Source organism: Dufourea novaeangliae, unplaced genomic scaffold (assembly GCF_001272555.1).
Source record: "Dufourea novaeangliae isolate 0120121106 unplaced genomic scaffold, ASM127255v1 scaffold21, whole genome shotgun sequence".
In the NCBI taxonomy this organism is placed as follows: domain Eukaryota; kingdom Metazoa; phylum Arthropoda; class Insecta; order Hymenoptera; family Halictidae; genus Dufourea; species Dufourea novaeangliae.
In genome coordinates this window covers 1,877,155-1,902,323 of record NW_015373910.1, presented here as the reverse complement: position 1 = coordinate 1,902,323, position 25,169 = coordinate 1,877,155, and the positions used below count along the sequence as shown (strand labels likewise).

The 25,169-nt window shown below is 38.0% G+C and overlaps 1 protein-coding gene across 2 annotated transcripts in view; it reads left to right on the top strand.

Moving 5' to 3' along the window:
* The window catches only part of LOC107194154 (furin-like protease 1), a 306,619-nt gene that overhangs the window by 251,195 nt on the left and 30,255 nt on the right, over positions 1-25,169 (top strand). For both annotated transcript variants that reach the window (XM_015583723.1, XM_015583722.1), the window contains exons 2-9: positions 2,211-2,429; positions 4,311-4,439; positions 8,901-9,066; positions 10,387-10,559; positions 16,498-16,915; positions 17,977-18,094; positions 18,905-18,986; positions 19,877-20,087. In XM_015583723.1, the coding sequence (XP_015439209.1) occupies positions 2,211-2,429; positions 4,311-4,439; positions 8,901-9,066; positions 10,387-10,559; positions 16,498-16,915; positions 17,977-18,094; positions 18,905-18,986; positions 19,877-20,087 (1,516 nt within the window). The remainder of the gene's footprint in view (positions 1-2,210; positions 2,430-4,310; positions 4,440-8,900; positions 9,067-10,386; positions 10,560-16,497; positions 16,916-17,976; positions 18,095-18,904; positions 18,987-19,876; positions 20,088-25,169) is intronic.

The window sequence follows — 25,169 nt, the reverse complement described above, 5'->3', positions numbered from 1 at the left end:
ATAGCTCACCATGGACTGAGATGTGAGCTACACCTTGCAGATTTCCAGAATAAATTGTTACTATTTATTTATTAAGTTGAATCATAAATGTCTTAATTCTTCTTTTATGAATTTATTTTTTCTAATAATTATACAAATTAATGTTACCCTATACTTTGCTATCCTTTATTATTAAATGACAATTTTTATTTATTCATACAGATACGGAGTTGTTTAGATTCCAAAATAACTTCATGCAAACTATATCAATAAAAGACAAACAAAACTGTGTTATCATTAGACTGCGGATTTTTATGCAAAATAGCATTTTATAAAATGATTCATACAGACAAGAGCAGAAGTAGAAATTTCCTTCTTCTCCTAAATACCTTATTGGATTAAGAGTAAAATAGAAACCCCGTTGTATCTGATGAAAGTTTTGTCCTATTGTATTTCACAGCGCCTCATAGGCTATAAATGCATTACATCCACAGTCTAATTGTCATCAATATTTATCGTTAGTATAGAGAGAAAATAGTAAGCAGAATGCTAATTATACCTGGCCAAATTTATAAATCCGATTTTCTCTAAAACAATGCCCTATGTATAAAAATTTCACTTTTACTGATTTTTGCATATTGAATCACCTTCTTCACAGCATGTATGTTGCTTCCCTATGAATAATTCTATACAGTATTTTTCTAGGAATCAAAGTATTATTCAAATAAATCAAAGACAAAATCATAAAAGATGTTTTCCGGAATCTCATTTTTGTGAAATGTCATTCTTTATTACCTACTGTAACTATTCCCGGTCTGTTTGTATTTTTTTGTCGGTAAGTGCCAGCTCTGATTTAATTTCCCGCCGCCTGATATTAAAATCACCAAACAAATAGGAAAAAGCACCGACGCGGACGAATTTTATTGTTCCCGGAGCCGTGTTTTTGCGGCGGTTCCGACGTAAACGCGGGTTATCTCTTCGAACTCGTACTGCAAAACAATTCGTGCACGAACGAATGAACGAATCCGCCGTGATCACGTACACAGTCGTACCTACCATGGAAAACGCGTCCCCAGGGGTAGTATAAATTATCGTAAAATTTTATGTCTGGAGAAAGGAAAAATTGAATTTACAAATTTATGTCTCTCTGGTCTACGATGTCAAAATTTAATTCGGATAATTCGTAATTTAAATGTTTAGTCAAACGAAATTATGCGTATTTTTATCTTCGAAATTGGAGTCGAGTGAACGTAAATATTTATGTTCCATTCTTAAAATGATACGCTCTCCTGACACGTTTTTCAAATACATCCTGTTTTATACCGGTCGATGAAACTGTAAAACACAAGAACGTACTCGCGGGACCGAAAACAGGCGACTTGGGGAGAAAAAATTGCAGTGCAATTTCTCATGGGGAAAGAAACAGTAAGAAGCTTGCCTCTAACAGCTGTTACCAACTTCTCGCATTTATCATTGCTATTCGCCGTACATTTTCGCTTTTGTGTATTGCCATACCGAGGAACAAACTTGTGCATCAAATAATCTTGTTTTACGAGCCACGCATGCTCCCCCCCCTTCGATTCGGAAATGATGAATCCTTCGTTCCTAATGAAAAAGCCTTGTGAAATGCGCGAAGTTTCCGTCTGAAATTCTTGGTTCGATGGTGTAACATCCTTACGCGGAGTTTCTTAAAAGAAAAGATTTAGAGTTGTGGGATGTGTTCTTTAACACTTTGAAGCACAGGATTTTAAAATAAAAAATACAATTTTTGTATAAAATGTGTCAAACTATTATTTTAGTTCAATTACGTTTTATTTTTAGTAATTTCACGATTGGAAGGTGGTATGAATAACGTCCCTCTAAAATAAGGAATCATTTCCTTCTAATAAAGTCGACAGGACATCAGAGGCTCGAAGAGCTAAATTTCTCCAGCTCGCGTAATTTCACGGCGATTCAACAGAATTATACCTGTAATTCAGCTCTCAGCTTCTGTCATATTGTTCTACCAATTAGAAATACAAGACCGCGTTCTCCTCGTGGATTACGCAGTCCACGCCTTGGAATGTCCGACGCGTGAAGAGCGAATTATGCTCCTCGGAAGGCAGCCGTTGCCATATCGGTAACGACAACTCCTTGCTAAAATTCGTTTGTTCCTGCTGGCACGAAACTACACACCAGACGTCCACGGTTACAGGACAAATGCATTAACACGAGATCGTTCTTTGTTGCAGATAGTCGACGACTGGTACCACATGGTGCACACGTCGGTGGTAAAGAGGTCCGTGGAACCGCACCTCGGTATACACGAGAGGCTAACACAGGACCGAAGGGTGCGTCGAGCTGAACAGCAGCGAGTAAAGTCACGAACGAAACGGGATCTAATCAAACGCGGTCCGTCCAATCTTCAGACTATCCTCAACGACGAGAGGTGGTCACAGATGTGGTACCTGGTTAGTATACTTTCAGCTTTCTATTTACGTCTGACGATCATTTCTCGGCTACTAGTACAGTGGACTCTAACTATATTGCCACTAAACATATTGCCACGCGAGGCACTTTTTTTTTACACGTACTTTCGCGCACACAAATTCGTTTTCCTATCTGGTTAGTATACTTTCAGTTTTCTACTTACGTTTGATGATTATTTCTCGGCTACTAGTACAGTGGACTCTAACTATATTGCCACTAAACATATTGCCACGTGTCGCGTCCGTCCGCGTGGATTTCTCTTTCGAATCCGCCTGGAGTTGTAAATTCCAGGCTCGACCGTCGTGGTACGCGTCCGGTTGCGAACTGTTGCCCGCCAAATTAATTTTAGGCAACTGTTTCAATTTCTTAGTGAGAAAAACGAATAATTGCTCGACCGTTGGAGCTGGCGAATCGTGATGCGAATGTTGTCGAATGATTGTTCGATTGCGAGTTAATGCGAATGAATTGAGTCCGTGTGACTCTAGTCGTGACGAGTATGTTTTGCGAACGAGTGTTTGCGAACGAGTGTTTTTTATTGAATGTTTTCGACTGACTGTATCTTTTCGACTGTATGTATCTTTTCGACTGTGTGTATCTTTTCGACCGTGTGTATCTTTTCGACTGTGTGTATCTTTTCGACTGTCTGTTCGAGTTTCGTGTGACGTCGCGCTTCCTCAAAGTTTGATGAAGGCGTGACCAAAACTCGCCTCCTTATTGGTGATGCCCTGAAGGGGAAGGCAAATTTCTCGGGTTTTTCACGCGACGCGGAGGTGGAATACCTCTCCTTCAGGGCGAAGCGGACGTCAGGAAAATATCGCGCACGTGGTCGCGGTGCGAGTTGACCGCGACGAATTTTCGAGTCTCTCAACGGTAGGGTTTTATGATTATATTGTCTGCGAGTCAGCGCGCCCCGGTAAGGCCCGGCGCGGATGGGTCCCAGGTTACCGAGCGCATGTGGCGGACTGCAGACCAAATGTTCGCTTCTTTTGTCTATTATTCTCTTTGTGTTAACGAAATTAAAATTGCAAAGGGTCGGTCTTGCAAAATATATAAATTGACTGAAAAAAAAAAAGGAATAAAATAATAAAAAGTAACGGTATCGTCTGACTGTATAACCGTCGTTTCGGTCTACGACGGAACACCACGCGAGGCACTTCCTTTCCACACATACTTTCGCGCACACAAATTCGTTTTCTTATCTGGTTAGTATACTTTCAGCTTTCTACTTACGTCTGGTGATTATTTCTCGGCTACTAGTACAGTGGACTCTAACAATATTGCCACTAAATATATTGCCACGCGAGGCACTTTTCTTTTACATGTACTTTCACACACACAAATCATTTCTCGGCTACTAATACAGTGGACTCTAACTATATTGCCACTAAACATATTGCCACGCGTGGCACCTCCCCTTCACACATACTTTCGCGCACGCAAATTCGCTCTCCTACCACGTTGCGTACGCCGGCGCACCAGCACGATCCAGCTTTTGCGCAGACGCCGAAGCTACGACGACACATTGCCAGTTTACTCCCCTACAACCACGACCATGGCAATATAGTTTCTCCTCAAGGATAATAAAGTAATAAAACCTGAATCGTTAAATCTTAATTAATAATGTTAGATTCCCTTTTCTCATCAATTTTATCAAAGTCCATTTTTTCACGGTATGCATCGACCACGTAAAAGGAGATTCAGGTGTATTTCGATAACACATGCTCGATATTACACGGTTCGAAAATTCTGAAATACCCTCCGATAACGAGGTATACTTTGAACACAATTTCGTAATAACACATAAGAAATATTTTAGTGAAAAGTTCATACTAACAAATGTGAATACCGATGCTTCGTTTCAGAATAGGGGGAACGGATTGGATATGAACGTGCAGGAAGCGTGGGCCGAAGGAATTACGGGGCATGGAGTCGTGGTCACGATACTTGACGACGGATTGGAGAAAGATCATCCGGATCTCTACAAAAATTATGTGAGTTTATTTATTCAGTTATTATAATCCACTTATTCTATTAAATCTCTGTGCTTGTTCAAACGAATTTCTCCTTCAAATAAACTCACCTTGTGAAGTATAATGCTTAATTAGCCAAAATAAAAACTTAAATGTTTGCGATACGTACAGTACAACTTTACAATGTCATAATAAAATTCCGTTTAATAAAAACGTAATGTAATCGTAGAAAAGTTCAGAAGTATAAGTAACGTACTTATATCTTGATGTTCAAGTAGAAAATTGTACTCATTTTTGGCATTTGAGTGTACTCTGTGTAAATTACATGTCCAGTAAATCCTCGGTGAGTGTTTGAAGACTCCTATGCATTGACCAGAACAGGTCCCCAAGTATAACACTACCTTTTTAATGAGGTTTAACACAGTGATAGAGCTTGGAATTTTGAAGTCAATGAAATTTATTCCCGCCGCATATAGTTAGTAATTTATGAAATATTTAATGTTCAATTTCGAGGAGCCTTCGAACACTCATCCAGGATTTACTGTATGTAAAAGTTAATTTGAAATAAAGTCGTCGAATATTATTTAGCAGTTAGTATTCGCTTCTTTTTATTCATACAAAAAAACTTCGTAGTACGATTTTTACAAATTCAGAGCGTTTCACTGTATCGTATTGACATGTATCGATATTTCACGATACGAAAGAGGACGTAAATTGCCCGAGGAATTCGTCCTGGTCCGTTCCACTTTACGCAAAGATAGAGAGCAAACTGTCACTCCGATGCAAACAGAACGGACAAACGGAACGGAGTGTCGCGAAACATAGACACAGACAAATGCCCGAGCCGTGCCAAAAACTGTACCGTCATTTAGAAACCCCCGCGAATCGTCTGACATACTAAATATCCGATTCGAAGTTGGCTGCGACAAGAAATGATTCTAACAAAGCGAATCTCAGTAGACCGTCAATTATCCCAGCTAACAGGAAGACAAGTCCATTCGGATAAGCAGTTTTTTTGAGAAGACTGTTCAACAAATTTTTACTTTTTTCCTACCTCATAACCGTTAATAGGCGTTTTTAATATAGTGGGTAAAAAATTATTTACACATCCTTTAAAACAAAACAACTTTTTTTTTAAATTAGATCAAGTGACTTGAGTTTCTTTGTGAAGTTAGAATGATTAATTAGTTCATTTAGTTAGTCTAACAAATTTGTGTATCCCTTAAATAAATAGTATCCTCGGTTGACTTACAAAAAATATATCTTTTATGCGAAACTATTTTTCCCTGATGCTATAGAAATAATTAAAATAAGATACATAATAAAAAATAGTGTGAGAATTATTTAGGAAGCACTAAAAAGTACAATACATATTCTTCTCGTATATTCATATAACTTGAGACTCTTAACGCGATTATACTTGTTTTGACATCAGCTACTACACTATAAAGTTAAAAAATATATGGTGCCATTTAAAAAATCAGCGATGACCTACACAAAACCTTGAAGACAACAATCAGAAAATTTTTTTATATTATCATATTTGTCTCCATTGAACAGTACAACTTTCCTCTTTAACATTTTCTTCTATCTTCAATTCTAACGGACTACGACCATTCTTATGACCATTTTTGTCTTTAAATTTCTTGTCTGTCCTGTTTACCGATACAATATTACGTTTCTGCCACCATAAACAATATTCAGAAGCGGCTGAAAAGCAATTTTGCAGATTACGCCGTGAAATGGGTTAAATCGCGATAGTTTGCAATCGTGATATCGAAGTTACGGGAGAATTCAGAATTAGCCAGCGTGTCGAGTGGCAGTCTTGAACCGCACGCAAACCGTATGTTTACTGGTGGACGGCAGGGGTTAATAAGGCAACCACAGAGAAATGCATACAAAGCTCTATAATCTTGCAGTAGATATGGAGGTCCATGATCAGACACGGGCCGCTGCTCCGATATTGATCCAAACCTGATACACATCAGGGGCCGGGTATACGGCCCGATTCTAATAGAAGCTACTGGTCGGAGATCGAAAATATTGCGATCGATTCAGCGTATAGGGCACTTAGAAGTACATTATCCAATAACTCTGTCTCTCCGGATTTTTCGGGTTACGAAATTTTAGTCAAAATAAAAGCTATTGAGCCTTCAAGATCTATTTCATCCAGATTGGTATTTGCTATTTAATACTTTCAGTATTTAACAATTTCTGAAATGGACACTCTTAAAATAGTACGTTGGCGAGACAAATTGTGGTTTTTAACGACAAAATTGAATGTAGTAGGGGAGACTCGGCATAAAAATAACACAGGACCAATGTAACAACTGTTACAAAACAAATGGTAATCGACTAACAATCCTCTGTTCTAAAATTGTGTGTTTTTGAATGGGGAATTTAATCACATAGGAAAATTAAATAAAAAATTCAAAGTTTTGAATATATATTATCTAAACGAATAATTTTGTTTAAGTTTTCAGATCAGAATAAATTTTAAGTGACGATAGGCACTTCAAAAATGGAGATTAAACGGAACATTTATTCGTATTAGCGCCGAAAAACAAACAGAAAATTTCGTTCATACGATCTTTAATGATCTTAAATGACTTATTGTTCTGGGTCATTGAATCTGTCTTTAAAATGGCTATTTCAAATAAAAAAGCAAAGTTGATCTTTGTATGTCATTGACTGTGGAACTTCCGCAGGAAACATTTTTACTAAATGTTAAATATAGCAGAAATAATTCAGGTGATAAGATTAAATGAAACATCTTTTATAGATATAGGAACTGTAGGCGAATCTGATACCTATGAGAAGATATTATCTCAGGATCCTCTGATGGTGAATGAAGGAAGCACCGCCAGAATTGACATAGAAAATTAAACACTGTTGGCGTAATATGATTTGACTTTGATTTTGTACTTGAACAGTATAATTGTCGTTAAATAAACGAATCAGCTCACCTGAGCACGCTGTTCGATCTTCCTCCTTATAATTGCGTTTTGCCTGTCTCCTTATAATTACTCCGTTATTCCCACCATATAGTATCGTTAATAGGCGAACTATGATGAGGAACAGAAAAAATTGATACAGAAGCGAATGATCAGCCAGTGCCACAAACGCAACAACCTCTACTCCCTATATTTATTATACATTCCCAAATTTTTTATAGATGTAAACTGACGACCGTTTAGAAGCAAAATTAATTAGTCAGGCGGGAAATACTATGTTCCTATTTCGTATGGACAAGTTTGAAAACCGTAATATCGGAGTGAGAACTTGAAAACAATTTCTTGCAAACTGCCCGAAGGAAAAAGCAATTACATCGAAACCAATAGGAAATCGATATTCCCCCCAAACTTCGTGAAATTGTAACCAACTTGTACCCGCTAATTCCAAAAGTAGTTCACTGTTCGCTAGTTCACATATTAATTCACCGATTTCTCCTTTCGTTTCCCTCTCGAAATCAAACGGGGAAGATTTGTAAATGTAAGAATTTCCTGCTTTAGGAAGTACTTCGTAGATATAGAGTTCATCCGCAGAATTAAGTCTGTCGTCGTGTTAATCCTTACATTTTCAAATTCCCAAATAATATTTGACTGCTATCTAAGTTTAAATAAAAAAGAAACGAAGGAAAAGTTCTAACAAAGTGAAAAGATAAAAATACCTTGAGATATCTATCTACAAACTACATATTAGGTCGTAACATATGAAAAATCAATTTTCTTCAGTTCATGAAAGACCCACTTTTGGAATTTCTAATACTTTGCCGATTTCGTTTAAATGTTTCGATATTGTCATAGAAATTCTATCAGTTTGTACAGTGAGTTCTACAAGTTTTATGGATCTGCTTCAACTAAAACCTTCAAAATCTCATTTCAATAATATAAATTTTCAATTTCATTGCTCGTTTGTTTATATTTAGCGAAACGTACAGATTTTTAAGGTGGTCAATATCTGTGGGCTTTTTTAAAGTCAGATTTTCGAACTTCAATATGGCGAAGCAGGATTTCCGAAAATGAGCTTATTTTAATTATTATTGTAATTCGAGCAATTCGAATATTCACGAGTAACTCGAAGGTTAAATATCTGGTCGAATACATTCGAGAAATTCGAAAATTTTCAAGCTGAAAATTCATCTTTAAGTAAATCAAAATCTTACGAACGCTGGAATATTCGAGTCGTTCAAGTATTCAAGTACCTCGCATTTTTTTCAAGTAGCTTGAAAAATTCAAACGCTCAATCAACGGATCATTATTCAACTCGAAATTCGAGTATTCGAATAATAAACTGTAGACTGATTTGATAAAAATAAATATATATTATGTACCAGTGTGCATCGGTTCATCCAGTCTGTTGCCATTAAACGCTATCCAGAGAATAAAATAACAACGTAAGGAGACCCGCCCGTCAATTACCGTGCCCCAATAAAATTAACCGGTTGCACGATTCACTATAAGAATCAAATGAATGTTACAGGACCCGCAGGCCAGTTACGACGTTAACAACCACGACGAGGATCCAATGCCGAGATACGATCTTTTGGACAGTAATCGGCACGGGACTAGATGCGCCGGTGAAGTGGCTGCAACTGCTAATAATTCCATTTGCGCGGTCGGCGTCGCGTTCGGAGCTGGGATCGGGGGTAAGTCTATGCACGGAATCGAATTCAGCCCCTTGAACCAGGAGAAGAATCGTATTGAAGTACGTAAAGAAAAAGCTGCACCGTCGTAAAACGTTGGAGCTGCTGGAGTTATTTTTATAGATCAAAGTCTTCGATCCCCTGAAATAACGATGGAAATAAAATTGCTCTCCGGTTCTCGTGTGAACCTGATTCTTTTAACGAGTATATCCTTTCTCGAGATAGTGGCGTGAATTCTGAGAAATACTAGAATTTAAAAGAGAATAACTAGAATACGCGCATTTATATTATGACGTAATTGTTTTATCGATCGATTTTGTTGGGAAGAACAGTCTGTATAAAATGTTTTTATTTTCTTTTTCATTTAACACTAGAACTACCGACAATAAACGTGTATCTATTCCAATAGTGATGAATAAACAGGATGAATTTTTAAAAATATACAAACTTATCAATTAACTAACTTCTTCCTTTTAATATTGCAATAGAAGTTGTGAAAGGTATTAGAAATTACAGTGTTGTAATATCTAAAAGTGTACTGACTAGTCGTTTTGATTGATGCGGTTGTTCTCATGTTAAACATAGCACTACCACAGGATGATTCTCTTCTGAAAAAAATTGTCTACAGTGATTTTCAAAACTATTGAACTTTCAATAAGTTATTTAACATCCTGTGACTGTTACATTTTCGGTGATACGTGTTACTCGATAAAACATCGCTGTTAGTGGATCGAGAGAATAATTTGCTATGAACTGGGAAAATCACCCAAACGTGGCGCAGATTTAACAAGATTCGCGAGTGTATTGTCACAGAGACCGAAATTGTAGGGTCGAAATTAGCCTTGATTCCGTAATTGCAAGTAAGTTCAAAACTGTAATCGACGCAGTAGCCGGTGGTGGCCTCTAGTTACGAACAATATTTAGTACACCGGAATCCAGGAATTGCTTACTCCTAACAGACCTTGAAGTAATGTCTGTACGAGTTACCGTGATTCTGTTTTAACTACAACTGCAATGTGAATTAATTACAATAATACAGTAATGGAAATCATGGCTGCTACAATTTAAACAGCGAATATTAGTTTCTATTATTACTAAAATTACTTTTCATTGAAACGTTATTATTACTAAAGCTTGTTCAATATAATAGTTATTCAAATTACACTTTTAATTTCTAAAAATGATATTGCTATAGATACGAATTTAATTACTCCATAATATTAGTAATCTAACAAGCAGAAGTAAATGTCTAGAAGTAATAGATAGATCGAACACGACGCAAGAAATTTAATTAAATATTTTTCATTTTATTTTTTTTTTCAGGGGTAAGAATGTTGGACGGGGACGTAACGGATGCTGTCGAGGCGAGGTCTCTCAGTCTAAATCCTCAGCACATCGATATTTACAGTGCCTCCTGGGGACCGGATGATGATGGGAAAACAGTCGATGGCCCTGGTGAACTTGCCACCAGAGCTTTCATCGAAGGAGTCACGAAGGTTAGCGAAACAAATTTAACATGTCACATCAGCAGCTAATAATATTCCACATACAAGATGCAGCAAAAACAAACTTTTAATTACACATCAAAGTACGAAATAAATGAAAACGACTTGCAACGAATGTATCCAAAACCGTCCACAAAGTTACCAAGAAGCATTTCGCTGCTTGCAAAACCTAACCCAGACCTGCCCTTATCGCTAATCGAATCCAGCGAAACGATCAAACGTTTCCTTCGTTGGTAGACGCAAAAATAGATTTCTCGTGGTTCCTTTACGGGAACCTGACTAGACTCCGCGGAATTCCTTTATTCGATCTCTGTCCCACCTTGTTCGTCGCCCCCTCCCCCCGAACCCAGCTATCGAAGAATAAAGTTTTACCGCGTATAGAACCAGTTTCCGTTCGGAGGAGTTCTCCTCGAACAACTGGGGATATTCGTTACTCCGTGGGTAATACAAAAAAAAAAACGTTAGAGTAGTCTGTGATCTGACTGTCGTCGCTGCGATACGATCGGAATAGTCGTTTCCCCGGGGAATGAAATTTCCCAAGGAATGTATCACCTAAAAGCAGTCCCGGGGATCTTTCAGTGTGACGACAATGGGGAAAAAAGGTAGCCTACTTCATTGTTATCTCGATGTACACGCCTAGCCAGTCGCTCGGAAGTGAGTCTCTTTCTTCGATTGCGTTCGCCAGACGAGAGATACACGCGGAAGGTGCCCTTTATCTCGATTCTCAGACAACCAGAGCCCACGTCTCGTGTCAGCCAGTGGTGGTTTCCATCGAACTAAGAAACCGATCGTTAGACCGTCGATACAGTCGCGAATTAAATGGATGACTGTTAATGAAAATGAAACACGTTGGAAACACGAAGTACACGTCGGTGACGCGCGAGAACGATTGTTCTCTTACCCCTTTGTTTGACCAACGATTGTAATTCGGAGCCTAGCGATGCTCGTTCGTCTCCGACTCTCTACGGGGATTTCTTTAAAACTCGACACTCGTACGGTAACTCTGTATCCCTCCTGAGTTTCGTACGAAGCTGTTTTTTTTTTTTATTGATTTAGAGCTTAGAGAGATCTGGATCGGATTGAACAACGCCGGAGTTTTGTGTCGCTGAATTATTGCCCCCTTTACGACCGTGCTCGATCTGCTATTTTGTAGTTCTTGTGGTTTTCGAGTTTCGAGGTGTTGACTGCTTTGTGTCTGCGGTACAGTGGTGGTAATATTATTTGTTTCTGGTGTGTAATTTATTTAAGATATGGTCTGACAGGTTGGACAATTAAGTGGAGGATTATTCGACTTGCAAGCATAGATAAAAGTTTTGAGTCTGCTGTACAGTTATGGTAATAATATTATTTGTTTCCGGTGTGTAATTTATTTAAGATATGGTCTGACGGGTTGGACAATTAAGTGGAGTAGTAAATTCCTTTTTACGAATTTGTAAATTTCCTTTTCGAATAACGTGTGAACGAAAAGCTAATGTAACAGAGAATGAACGAAAAGTGATCGTAGTTCGCTATTGGTATAAAAATTCGTAGTTTAATAACGGACAACAATGTTACTGATAAGGAATAAGTTTCTTCGAAAAGCCCGAAAAAAAATTTAGGTACAGAAACTTGCAGAATTATCGCCGGAAATAAGTCATAGCTTGCGTTAAAATAAAAAAATAATAATCAGCAATAAATTGATTAGAACTCACCCTTTCGGAAATTCACCTGCAGTTTGCAAACCTGTGTCACTAGGTCACTGAACCGATCCTGGTCGCAGGTGATCGCAGGTATACCTCACCAGCCGAAGTTAAGGGTTGTAACGTAAAGTGCGTCCTGGTTATTCCACCGAATACGTACTCACTTCACTGCACGACCACTAACACTGATCACCCGACAGAATCACTTAATGTATTTTTAATGCAACGTGTTGTTCCTACGTTAGGAAAATTCGTAGCCCCGGAAAGGGCCGATTGTTTTCAATTTATCAGATGTTTTACTTAGTCAAATACTTGCACATATCACCTGAACATTGCGTAATACTCCCGTGAACTGAACATCTCTGTCGCACTGTTGCTATCCGACTGACAGAATTTTTCCGAAAGGGCTTCCTCTACCCCCAAGTAGTTTCCCATCGTTACATTGTGAATTCACTCCCACCACGACAAGATTCAGGTAAAAAGAAACCAACGGTTTTAGGAAAACACGTGCTTTGCAGAAGTGGAATGAAAGAACCGTCGCGCAGTTTCACCAAGGCGCGTAGCCCGTTAATTTATTGCCAGGGTACCTACTGCTTCGAGATAAAAAACAGACATCACGTGCATCGGCTTGAAAATGTCCGAAATATAGAGAACCACCAACGTACCCGTTGCTTCGAGTTGGAAAGTACAATGTACATTGTTTTCCTCGAAGAACAGGGAAAAAATTTCACCGACACGTGTGAATTGACTCTGCTTGGCCCCGTCCGACCACCTTTCTAGAGGCCGGAGCGGTCTTTTCGGTTATTTATGTCTCAATTTCTTCGGCCTCGTAGCAACCGTGAACTCACAACAGAATTGACAATCGTCAATTTTATTACAACTCTGTGAAATTGTACTTCTCATGAAAATATTTCATACATATTTTTTTTTTTAGTATTCTGTCAAATATCTCGGAATTTATTAGAAATATTAAATACCTAAAAAATTTAAATTATTTATATAACTTACTCCCACCGAAGAAATACGATCACTTAATTACTTTCCCCCATATTCCTCCCCAAATGGCGCAGCTAATTGGCCGCGTGTTAACTCCTCGAATGGCCCAGGAGTTTTGGAAATCGTGCTTTGTTGGATTCTATTTTCCCTCGGCAGTGTTTTAACGAGTTCCCGCGGCCGGAGCACCTTCCGAAATTTGCATATGACTTATGCCGGCCACATGCCGCGGGGAAGGTTAAAATGGTAATGTGTGCTGGTGCGGTGTCGCGGGGACAGTTCGTCTAAAAGCAGCCAATTAGAAACTTTCTGCAGGCTGACCTCCCGGTCGGCCGAGTCTGTTAAGCTCGGGTCTAGACGAAGAACTTTCTCCTCGTTCCGCTACATAATCGAGTTACGGTTGTCCCAGGCAACTACCATTTCGACGGACGAAAGAATCACCTTTCGATTGCCCGGATAATTATCGGGACCATTAACGTTCGCTAGGTAACGCAAATTATCGGGCTCATCGCGGTTTTTCGCATCGCCTCGTTGGTCTTGGAATGGTACACGTGACCTTTCGATGGGCGACATTAAAGGTGTTTTGGGAATTTCAATAATAAAGGTGCGAATGGTTATAGTATCGTGGATAGGAGATATAGAGGATAGAACCTATAAAGCAGGTGGATACTGTTAGCTTTAGTAGGAAGTATTGAATAAAAAATTAATTGTAGCATAAGGAAGTTATTTATACGTGAGGTTGAAAATATTGATGTAGCGTACTTACGCCAAAAAAACACTAGTTTACGAGATATTTGAATTTAAAAATTGTGAAATGATACTTATTAATACTATGTTTATCTTTTTAATGTTCAAAACTTTGTCCTTCAACCTAAATGCAGAGATCTAGTCGGTCTCTAAATGACCTATCAATCCTTTCTGACGTCTTTTTCGAAACTAGTTGCCAGGCCTTCCGTACAAGCATAAGATATTAGATGTCACGCGTACTAACTATGCCGAAGTAGGACACTCCGTAATGTTAAAATTGAAATTTCTCCTAAATTAATGGGTTTTTGGTATAAACAGCTTCATATTTGCTTACCGAAAATGGCAAGCAACATCGATTGATGCATTGAAATATTTATGATTCAGGTTAAAAAATAAACTTTATTTCAATATGTAAATTTCCCTCCTTTTCATAAACTTACGGAATAGATATTTATTTTCCACGGAAACTGGATTTTATTAAGTACGCTGCAGTAAGTTTTATATGCAAGCAGAGTACACTCTAAAAGTAAACACTTCAGGACGTTATATTGCAAATTAACTTAGTCCAATGAAACTTCTCCTTGCTTCCTTCCGTCACTTTATTCTAAAAGAATAACTTATTCAATCAGGGTTTAGTTCATAGTCTGTACCTTATGCTTATTTGTTCCAGTATGTATCCATATGATTAAACTAATCGATAAATGTTTAATTTTATATTTTTAATTCATTTTTATTTTTAATAAAAAATACATTATGTTTAAATAAACTTGTGCCACAGGTTAAATTCGAAACATCTCGTATTTTCCCTTCTAAAAATAACGGAAAATGTTATATAATTTTTCAAAATTTCATAATTTCACAAGTCATTCCCAAATATGTATTCGTCTTTCCGATATAATTACTATTACTTCTGTATTTAAAGCACTTCTGTCCGACAGAACGTTAACCGTTAAATATTCATAAAGAGACTTTCTGCTCGTGACAGTTTGTGCAGAACCCCGTATATGCTAAACAGCTTAATATTTGCAAGGAACTCTTCGCGGAGTCGTTGCGGCGTGGGTATATTCAATTTTCAACTGGCGGTACTTGGAAAAAACATTTGCAGCTAATAAACACCGCGATGCCTAATTGTAATACCTCATTATTGAATAAGTCACATTAGGTCCAACAGGTAAACCGATTTTTTATGTCCACTACACAACAATTGCAGCTGACCAGAAAAATATAAATATTCATAACGTATCTGATATTCAAAATGTAATATGTAATATTAAATAATATTCAAATGTAATATTAACAGGAAGAGGTAAACAGTAATGAGTGAATCGTCAAAAAATATTGCATGAAAAATTGTAAAATACAATTCTTGACTTAAAGAATTGCAAAATTATATTAACAGTGTAAAAAGTTCAGTATTGCTTATCTCAATACATCCTAACTTATATAATACTTCTGTTAATGTTATAGATAAATGAAAGCGAAATGGAAATCTTTTAAGAATTTTTTAAAAAGAACTATGAAGCGTAAGACTTGGCTAGCATGTCTGACCATTGCGCGATAATTCTACTTATAGTAGACGTACATTGATACTGTTTCATCTGTTCTTTATCTATTTTACTACTAATATGTATGAGGTTTTGTGAACAATATATCAGAAATGATCATTCTTGTTCTAATGTTGTGACAAATTTCATGATATAATTTGTGATTTAGCTTAATATTAATATTTACAATTTATAATGGACAATTCCTTTACTACTCGGCCAGAGTAGATTCTTATAAAAACCGCACTACTTGCAAAAGTACCTATTATATCCTTGGAGATAGTGGAAATTAAATTACATTTATTTACCTCTTATCTCAACCCCTTCAATTTTACTATCTCTCAAAATTTGATTAAATTCAAATTACCTGTTATCTTGCTCCTATATCAGCATACTCTTTGACCAACATGCAGTAGCAAACAACACAAATATATCTACATTACATACTACAATGCAACAAAACTGCACCATAGCGAAGTGATTACAAATGAATTTCAGTGGAATTGTACAAAAAAATTCACCGTTAAAATGCCACGATTCAGTTAGATAAATGTGATTGAAATTTGAAGAAATGATAGATGTCTAAGATTATTATCAATACTGATTACACGTAATTTACATTTTCTCTACGATCTCTAAAATTAATAGGAATTCGAGTATTTCATAATTTCAGTAACATTTTAACTCTTTCTTATTCCATGTTCAGTTACATAAGTGTGTAGTAATTTACGGACAAGAGTGTTTACTATATGAATAAACACGAAAATTACCTACGAAACCATCATCGTTCATTCCGTTCTCCATAAAATTCATAATTACAAGGACATTCTACTAAAATTCTTCAGGTCACGATCTACCCTCAAAATTCAATTAATCCGAACTTACTTAACCGCTCTCCAATTAACAAGAAGACGTTCGATGGGACACGTTCAATCGATTCACCGAGATCCTCCCTTTGATCGCCAGGGTCGCAATGGCAAAGGGTCGATCTTCGTCTGGGCGTCGGGGAACGGCGGCAGGGACCACGACAACTGCAACTGCGACGGCTACACGAACAGCATCTGGACGTTGTCCATCAGCAGCGCCACCGAAAACGGTCAGGTGCCATGGTACAGCGAGGCCTGTTCCTCGACCCTAGCCACCACTTACAGTTCCGGCTCGACGGGCGAGAAGCAAGTGGTGACCACCGACCTGCATAACCATTGCACCAGCAGTCACACGGGAACGTCTGCATCGGCGCCCTTGGCCGCCGGTATTTGCGCCCTTGCCCTCGAGGCGAACAAAGAGCTGACTTGGAGGGACATGCAGCATATAGTTGTGAGAACAGCGAAACCGGCGAACTTGAGAGCTCCGGACTGGGTGACAAACGCCGTTGGGAGGAATGGTGAGTTCGAAGTGTCTGGAGTGTTTCATTTGCAGCAGATAAGCAGTCAATAGAGAGGCAAATCCGGTTTGGGGTAGCGGTTCGAAGGATAATCGGTCTGAGATACTCAATGTTGCGAATGCTCGGTACATAGCGACTGATAAGGGAGAGAACCCCAACCAGAGATGGGCATAATTTTATTCGAATAATACATAGTGCGAAGCAGCAGTATCTAAGGTCGTTGTCCGGACCTTTAAACAGTTCATAAGATTCAATGATTGTTTCCAAAGTGTCTAATCATTCTAGAAGAAATATTATATTATGATGAAAGTTGGAATTACCATGTTCAATCAAGTAAAAATAACGAAATGTTTCTTTTATTTTTTATTCGTTATTCGAAACTTTTTATCTAGATAATGAATTTGCCCGTCTCTGACCCCAACTTTGGGGCGCCGATTTTAGTGAAACTTTTACGACATATAGTATGAGTTTCTAGTCGAAAGTTTATGAGTCATTTGCTTTTGATATTTTCCGCGTGACTTAAGTGGAAGTTGTGTTGATCGATTATTTGCGGATGTATCGTTGAGGCAACGTTTGTGGTTTTTGTTGTGATGCACAGTGTGCACATGTGTTCCAAGTACATCCAAAAATCTTTTGAAGGGACGTAAAGTGTATTTAAGTGACGCGGAAAATTTGAGAACTGAATAACTCAGAAATTTTTGAGTATATTACCCTATATGGGAAGGTGATTTTGAAAGAGGAAGAAGCATACTACTTGTCCCAAAGGTTTTATTAAAATCACCGACCCAAAGAAAGCTGACAAATAGGTCCAATCTTTTAAATCAATTCTTTTACAAAACTGCAAAAGGAAATGTGTACAAGTCCCAAACTGTATTAGCATAGGACTTTTGATGCTATAAATACGTGACTTGTTTTGTGTTGCAATAATCAATTTTTCCTAACTAATCGTCATTTCCGGTAATTAACGTTCTAATAACACGTGAATCGAAAATTAAGATATGTGCAATTGAAAAATAGATAAATTAGTGGACTGCAGTAAAATTTTCTTGAATCTGTTACAGTGAGTCACAGTTTCGGATATGGGTTGATGGATGCCGCTGCCATGGTACGTTTAGCCAGAAAATGGCGGACAGTACCGGAGCAACACAAGTGTGAAGTTTCAGCACCTCACACGGGCAGGTAAATTTATGTACACATTTATTGCAAATTTATTTGCAATAACACTTAGATATTCCATTCACATTAATATAACCCCGTGTAATTTTGGAATGTTATATTTGTACATTAATTACGATTTCGAACTTTTAAAAAACCGTTCCTTTTGTAGTAGTAAAATAATGTAAACTCTGAGAGTGTTTTCTAATATATATCCTAATCTAATCGTTGTGTAACCTGTTCTTTTATATTATTTTTTTCACAAATAAATAACATTCGGCTAAACCTGCTACAGAACATATATTTCATCGCTTGCTACCTGTTTTCGGCACAGTTTCCTGTAATTTGCAAATTTTCCTTCTACTATATTATTAAACTTGTGCTTTTATTTATTTTGTCCTTTTCGTCGTGAAAGTTAAATTCCTACGATATAAGGTAATTTCCCACATATTGCAAAATGCACTAAAGCTGAAAATGGAGTTTAAACTATATATTGTAAAATAAATGACCACGTACAACGTGGCAGGATAATATATGTTAACGACTTTTTGATGCTGATTTTGTTTGCTAGCACCGATTTCCATGAACAGCTTCTTAAATTTAGCGACCGACTCAATATGTACCTAAAAGTTACCAATTTTTCTATCAAAGTATTATTGACAGTAAAATCCACCCGAAAAGCCTCATAATAAAATGAGAAGGAACCAAGTATACATATAGTATTATAATTGCTTCATTAAAATCGGGGAATTGGACATTTAAAAGAACGTAAATATTTGATATATTTCTCATGTTCCATTTCCATGACTGACCTAAATTTCACGTATTTTATAGGCCAATACCACCAAAGAGCCAGTTAACTCTGGAATTGAACGTCAAGGAGTGTAGCGGTGTTAATTTTCTCGAGCACGTGCAGGTAAGTACCGTGTCACTCAGGTAAGCTGCAGTCTAATAGTTTTCCACTGAATCGGTTACGACTACGTTTCACGCGAAAAATTGTCATTAATGTATTTCGCAGTCTACGAAACATTTATTGAACTAACGTCATTTAATCTATTTATGATGTGATAAAGACTGAATTAATTAGATTCTAAATGAGTACATGTATTTCTTCGGCTTTATATTAAGTAGTAGTTCACTAGAATTTAGCATACTTAGTCCGTAGATTAACTAAAGTCATCTACACATGAATTTCCATCCTGTATCTCTGGCTAGTCTGGCACGTACTGGATGGTTCTACAAAAAGTTTGAATTATTACTTAATTCTTAATAAATATCCAAAAAATTGATACAGAAAAGTATAGCATAGGTTAATATTACTAAAACGGAATAATCAATCCAAAGTTTGTAAATAGAATGTATTTCAAAATGTTTTTTTTTTTTATTAAAATGTTTCAATACACTCAACTGTCAATATTTATATAATCTCCACGTATCTTCACATAAAAAAATTCATTGACATTAATGACAGTTCTTATATTTTCGTCACACTAGAATCAAAACACAAAGTAGTCAATCTTGTTAATTCTAATATGTGGAAGTGGATAGTCAAACCGAAGTTCTAATGAGGTATCCTCTCACTTGCCAGAATTTAAGTAATTTATTTTTAAGTGTTTACCAAAATTTCCCAAGTATACAATTCTTGGCGTATAATGAGTACACGAAGAGATTCGGAAGATACTCTGAAATAATTGCTACGGAGTCGGAAGCTTCAAGGATCTCTGGCTTAACATTGTCACGTCTTGAGATTCAAACAATGCAAAAGCAACATTCCATATGCATCCATCGATTATTCGTCTGTCGCAGGCGAAGGTGTCTCTGATGGCCTCGAGAAGAGGGGATCTTCAGATACAACTAACGTCTCCGCAAGGCACCAAGAGCACCCTGCTCGCGAAAAGGCCGCACGACATCTCGAAAGCCGGTTTCAATCAATGGCCATTTATGTCGGTTCACACTTGGGGCGAAAGGCCGCACGGCACGTGGAAACTAGAAATCCACAATGAGGGTCGATATCAAGGTGAGCCTATTGTATTTGGATCTTTTTGTTCCTTTCTTCGCGTACAGTGTTTCCAGACGAATAGCAATACTTAGTATTTTACACTGCTGCTCCAACGTATTCGGACATTTATTTATTTCTAATACAAGTGATTTAAAAATAATAGAAAAGAATAGAAAATTATACTATAATAAAATTGATACGCCTCGGACCTAATTAAACAATAGTTTAAAATATTGTTAATTGGAAAATTCGTCTCCCTTCTGGTTATTTAATTGTCACGCTCTTAATTTAATATGAAGGATTCTTTTGAACGTTGAAGATGTTAATTCTGCGACATTGAATAAACTGGTTAATGATTACCATGATTAATGAGGACAGCATTATGCGACTAATATTCCTCTATAAATGCTTCAAATTTATAACCTTCTTATTCCATAAGAAGATAGTGGAAAGTTCTTTTGTTAATACTTTGGTACGTTTTATTACGTCAAACCTATCAAGTGCCCGATACTCTTGAGCAGCATTGTACATCCTGCAAACATCTACATTGCAGAGTTCATGAACATTTATCAAATTTAGATTTTTACTAATGATACATTGAATCATGATGAACTGATTCTTGAGTACTTAACACCGTTACTGTTTCGAGACGAATTCTATTTAGCAATCTGAATTTCGAGGATCTGCAATCCACATGTAGGTTAGAATTGTGTCAACTTTGTAAGTTATGACCGACACGTGAGTCGTAGAACATAACTATCGTTCTGGAGTTCCATATACAGTTCAGAATAGCTTTGTCTTGGCAGTTCATGTTCCAGATGTACATCATATTACCTAAATTTTTTTGTAAAATCTGTAACTTATATGTGAGTCATACCAATCGAGGGGCTTATAAGAAAAATGACCCTTATCAATTTTTGTTTTCTTTCAGGAAAGTAAAACAATATTCTAGCTTCTTTAAGAATCTTAAGAGACAATTTCATCTTCGAATTAAATCAATACATAAGTCGTTTTTGACAGTATAGGTTCTACCAGGTTAAGACTCTCGTTTTTGATTACTACAATTTGTTGTCACAAAAACCAAAACATTTGACAAGGATCGTTTTAATATAACTCACTACAACCGACAAGCATCTCTTTAAGTAACTATTGGTTCAAAATGAAATATTTTACAAATATTCATGGAATTCCCTGGACTCCATCTTATCAGTTAAGAGTTAATTTCTGTTTCTGTAAATTGGTCTTTAAAAATATGACTTTTCACAAAGGTCCACAAACTACTAATATTCTTTAATTTCTATAATGTAAATGTAATAATTTAGTAATATAGAAGCAATTTTACACAATTTGGATTTTCGAGAGATACCAATTAATGACAGATAAACACGAAGCTTTGGCCCAATGTGCACACTTTGTACCAAGGCATTAAAGTTGTGCCTCTGAAGGTTCAACAGAATTCCACGACCCGTTTAGTATTTCTGACTACAAGGATTCTTATATATGACAAAGTTCGTCCAGTCGCTCCGAGATGATTCGGAACTTGTAGTACTACTCCTCTAGCGGTAGAGCCTCTGTCCTCCTGAAGCAAATCACCTTGCTCAAGTATTAAGACAACTTCAGGCCGCTGTTACAACGCCATTAAACCTAATGGCTGCGTAAAGTTCATTACGTAAAATTTGTCCTTAAATGGAGCGTCACCAGTTTTGTATATCCGTGCACAGTAAATTCCCTGGTACCAACTTTTATACGCCAGACGTATTTAAGGCGCAGGTGTTTGCAAAATGTCTTTGGTCGTCACGAAAACGTTGCATATTAACGAGATGATTGCCAGTACAACGACCACTTCGAATTTATAGTTTTACACGGCGAAAGCATCTTGGTGGTTCTAACTATCAAATCCTAATTATCGAGTGTATATAAACAGTATCACTGAAAAAGGAATGGTTAGTAATTATCCCTGGATGACGTATGGGTACGTTCTGATTGGCACGAAACCTTCATAAAGTATCGATAGCCCGCATAAACTTGAAATTCCTCGTAACACACGAGCGATGTCATTTAACGCTAGTTCTATAGATTATATAACACGTAGCGCGAGCAGTAACAGCCATCTGCTATCTTATCGTCTCATCTTCGTGAACATGAAGAGTATTCTCTCGTAAACCGTGCACGTGGGATCGTCTAAGCTGCTGCATCCACCTCCCAAGGGCATAATTCCATATTCGAAGCGTGTTCCCCTGCGATGGCATCCAGTACCAACGGGCGGGGGGTCTCACGAACCACTGAGGGGCAGCTGACCTTGTGCAGGGGTGGAACCGTTGGAGCCACTTCAAGCCAGAAGCCAGTTAAAGCCGATAGGTGCATAAAGTTCGAGTCAACCCCGGGCTTGTAGTTCGCCGTGTTCCCCGCACAAGGTGGATCTTCGCTCTATTGTCTCGCAATAATGCGCGGGGTACATTCCAAGTACAGGTATTTAAACCGTCGGACGTCGTGTTTGCTTTGATTCCGCGAACACGCCGTCCAGGAGCCCGCTTCGTTATCATTGGCCAAAGGACAATATTGTGCCACTCTGGAATCCTATCGACGCGTTCGGAAATAATCGTCGATGATTGACCGCGCTTCAATTGGCCGCCGCTTGTCACCGGCCGGCTTATCAGCTGCCACTTTCAGGCTGAGAGGTTCCTACGGCTGTCCTTGAATCGTTTGATCGAATGATGTCGATGTATTCTATTAAATTGTATTGATAAGAAAGATGCTAAACATGGATTGCGTTGCGGTGGCAATTGCTAAAAATTGGGGGAAAAATGGGTACATTTGTAAAAAGAAGTTTATCTTAGATAAGCTGATAAATTTACAATCAGTTATAGCGATATTAACGTTGATTGAATTTGAACTAGTTTTATTACACGTGAAACTTAGTCTTACCCTATTCGAAATATAGTTGGAGCAAATATTGGTGGACATACATTTACTTACTCGAGATTTAATCTATACTGAAACGAAGATTTCTTTCATATCTAAATACAAAAGCTTTCGGGGATAAGTAAGATTTCAAGCAACTCTAGTATTGTGTGTATTATCCGTCATCTAGATCTCTCTGAACGAACCAGGCTTGTAGACTTGGATCATTTAACAATGTATGTCTAACGTACCGTTACACCCATCAATTAATAATTAAAATGGTCCACCTAAGGGTGAAATATTTAATGGATCATAAATTACGAAATACTGTTATTAACTACCACATGTACCGATGTAAATTCGACAGAGTATAAAATTCTAGGGATCTTTTAGATAAAACTTCGTTGCATGTCAAAATTCCACCCAAATTATACATATTATTACTAATCATTACTCAAACTGCAATTCTCTAATTTCCTGCTGCCTCCTGTGCCGACGACTGGACAAATCAGGTCGCGCGACCCTTCACGAGTGGGCGCTAATCTTCTACGGGACATCAACGCTGCCTGATCGTACTGAATACGAACTATACAGTCCTGCCGGCATAGGCATCCCTAGAAGACCGTTCGTGAAGCCTCGGGAAACCGTTTTCTCGAAGGCGCAAAATTCCCTGACAGGCTCCAAGAACAAACAGACCCAGCACAAATCCGAGAAAACTGGAAATCTTAGTCCGCCGTACGTGGTGAACGCTCAGACCCAAACGCAGAGGAAGGGGAAGTCTCGGGGTCAGCACAAGAATGGAAAATCGGCGAACAAACCATCGTTAAAACCGACCGTGCAAACTTTAAGAGGTCTGAACGCAGGCAGAGGGCCTAACATTGTCGGTGATGTTCGGCTGATTACGTCCAGACCAAGAGGAAGAAGTACACCTAGCCCGATCACGACCACCACCATAGTCACCCAGACCAGGCCAACCCAGACTAGGCCAACCACGACCGTCCCGACCACCCGAATCACAAGTAGACAGAGAATCGTGAACGCAGTCACTGCCTCGTCCCTTCAGAGGGGCTTAATCCTCCTGGAGCCACCAGCGAAGCCTGTCATCGAGAACGTGCCAGAGATCTTCCAACAATACTCTAAGATCCAACAGCTCTATCCACTGTATCCTATCTATCCCGGGGTGCGTGGGACTGGACAACACGCGACCAGGGCAAAGGGATTGGAACTGCTGCAGGACGAACAGATGTTCGATTCGAAGACCTTGGACAAGGGTACTCCACTTACCGATGCTACTCGTTCACGAGGGTGTACAGTTGTGTAATTAGTTATCCGTGGATGTTGCGTGACGGTAGTCGCACATGAATCGCAAACGAGACTTTAATGTCTTAACTTAGTTGTTATTTTTTTCAAGATTAGACCTATTCTCTTGTACACTGGGATCACTGAAACAGAAGTTTATTCGTCCCTTTTGTGTAAGCGCGAACACGACGTTCGTCTTTTCATATTTCCGCACCTACATTCACGGATCCGTGTTATGCGCGGTCGTTTGCTGGGTTTCGCAACAGTAGTGACTTTTATACGATAGATGTGCACCCATGTGAAATGCGACGACATTAAGTAGTACTTGGTAGAAGTTGGGCTTTCGTGTAACTCTTTTTCTTTCGTTTGCTCTGTAGTCGTTGCAATTGCACTTCTGCGTCATCGTTTTTTTGTTTCGTTGGTATGATTTACATTGTGTATTTTGTGCTTCTATGAACACTTCGAGACGAGTGTCCAGTATTTTATTTATACATTGCAGCGTTATCATCAATAACGGCGTAACGAACCGGTTACGATTTTTCGTTGTGTCTATACAGAAAATACAGTTTGCGGATCTTAGTTAAACAAAGGAAGAGTAGTTGACATGGTTTAGTAGTCTTTTTAAGCGAACTTTTATCAGTTTACGAAAAATCGAGAAAAATTTTGCACCACAGTAGTTCTCATCGTCTTCCTGATGTGCAAATACCAGCACTGAAGCAATACCTAAGTGGCTATTCCTATTATAATTGTTCCTGAATATTACTTAAGCGACTACTATAAGTTGTTTTCCAAATTTATTTCAGAATTTATTACTACTTTTTACTAAAGTTTCTGAAAGAGTCAGTGCCATGAAAGATAAACTCATGAATAACAGCACAAATTAAATTACCAATTCATGTA